Here is a 1981-nt window from a genome sequence, read left to right as displayed (position 1 = left end):
TTTATCATGTCATTCTATAACTGATCCTCAAATAAGAGGCCACTATCACATTACCTAACTGTCAATTAGGCTTATCAATTTATACATGCTCTTATGGAACAAAAAAAAGTTATTGAGAGGATACTTTGCTATCTCGAAGACATTATTTTTCATGGTCTGTTTTTGATACCGTTTGCTCAGAGTAACAAAATAATAATCCAAAATATAATCATAAACTAATATCAATTGTAAAAAAATTTAATTATTATTATTTATAATTATGAAGATTATATATCATATTTTTTATTACTATATTTGTCATATTATTTTCTATATTATAAATATAAAACAATAAAGCAAATATTTTCTCTAACTTCTTTTTCTTTTCTTGTTGACATCTTTTTTACGTACGTCTGCTTTCACCTTATTCACCAGCTCCCTCGTGATCTCCACGCACAGCTCCGCGTTACTGCAGGCGAACGCCTCGAATTCCGGCGAGAACACCACCTCCTCCGCCTGCTCCACCACCACGCACATCGCCCGCTCCTTCAGATTCACGCTGGAGCATCGCTGCGCCGCCTCCAGTACGTCGAGCGCGTTGCCTGCGCAGAGGTCCTCGATAACCCGCCGCTCACAGAACTTCCGAAGGAAGGGGATATCGTACTTGTCGGCCGTGATGAGCAGAGAGAGCACGGTCGAGAAGGGCTTCTGCTCCGCCGGCCGAAGCTCGCCGGAGTAGAGGAACTCAAGCAGATGCTGTAGCTCACGGTGCGTGAGTTCTGGGAGCGAGATGATGCCGCCGGCGGGCGCGGCCTTGCAGTCGTCGGCGAGCAGCATGGTCTTGAAGATTTCGGATTTAGAAGCCTGCGACAAGTTCAATTCGAAGTAATTAAAATCAATGCGAATGCACAAATCCCAAAACAAATTCATGCGAATTCACAAATCCATGCATCGCACCAGCACTGCTCGATGGGCCGGAACTGGTTGGCCGTCGCCGGCCTTCACCAAAATGTCGGTGTGCAACCCTTCTCGCAGCACCGCCAACCAATTAAGGAAAGCCACCTTCTTCTCCGCATTTGTCTCCCGACTTTGCATCTCCTTCATCTTCTCGAATGCACGCCGAATCCCCTGTGCAGCACCAGAATCTGATATCAATCTTGTTTTTATTACATAAAATGAGAGGGGAACATCTGCATGCCTTGGGTTGAACGGAATTGGAGCCCTGAGAAGTGGCGGCGGCGGCGGCGGCTTTGTTGTGGCCATCGCCTTCGAGATCATTCAAGAAGGTCATCATGCTCTTTGCGCTTTCGTAGCAGGCGGCGCAGATGGAGTTTAACGTCGTGTAACGCGATGCCACGGAGCTACAGATGGAGCACTCCATTGTCAATTTTGGATGAAGAGAGAGAGAGATGGATCATAACTCTGTTTTTATAAGCATGAGCACGGAAAAATCTAGGGCGAAGTCATCAGCAGCCGCGTGTGTATATATATATATATATATATAATTATTTTCTTTAATCTAAATACTATGTTTCAAATCTTAAAACTTAAATTTAAAAAAAAAATAAAAAAATTAATGCTCACAGAGTGTTCACGCATATACATTAAAATAGCATTTTATTGTATTTTCCATCTTAAAATTTTTATAACTTAATCAAAACTATTTAAAATTGATCCATCTCATTTTTAATATAATCAAAAATCACTTTTAAATGGTTAATATAGTATCTATATAATAGTCGTTATACAATTATAGTAGCCATTTAATAGCTACTATAATAATTTTGATGCAATTTGATAAGTTTAAATAATATCGATTAAATTAATAAAGAAATATTTTATATAAAGAGTGTTCTATATATAACATTTTTAATAAATTATTTTTAAAAAAAATCTTTAACACACTGTAGTAGTTATGGAACTTTACATATTATAGCAATTACTCTATATTTATAACAACGTCCAAATAAGAGTATTTTTAAATAAAAAAAATATAATGAAT

General features: G+C 38.5%; 1 protein-coding gene across 1 annotated transcript; it reads right to left on the bottom strand.

The window, feature by feature from the left end:
- Positions 1-348: 348 nt before the first annotated feature.
- LOC121986925 (BTB/POZ domain-containing protein At1g01640-like) lies at positions 349-1242 on the bottom strand. Its single transcript, XM_042540847.1, has 2 exons — positions 937-1242; positions 349-843 (listed from the first exon to the last, which is right to left on the bottom strand). Exons 1-2 carry the CDS (start codon positions 1240-1242, stop codon positions 349-351), a joined length of 801 nt encoding a protein of 266 aa, XP_042396781.1.
- Between the last annotated feature and the right edge of the window lie 739 nt (positions 1243-1981).

This window comes from Zingiber officinale, chromosome 5B (assembly GCF_018446385.1).
Source record: "Zingiber officinale cultivar Zhangliang chromosome 5B, Zo_v1.1, whole genome shotgun sequence".
Taxonomy (NCBI): Eukaryota; Viridiplantae; Streptophyta; class Magnoliopsida; order Zingiberales; family Zingiberaceae; genus Zingiber; species Zingiber officinale.
Note: the sequence above shows the minus strand (reverse complement) of the source record. Positions and strands in the feature narration are given on the sequence as shown.

Coding starts and splice junctions, on each gene's coding strand:
- LOC121986925 (XM_042540847.1), bottom strand. CDS start 1,242: ATGGCCACAACAAAGCCGCCGCCGCCGCCGCCACTTCTCAGGGCTCCA. Junction 844..936: donor CGGCCCATCGAGCAGTGCTG/GTGCGATGCATG, acceptor AACTTGTCGCAG/GCTTCTAAATCCGAAATCTT.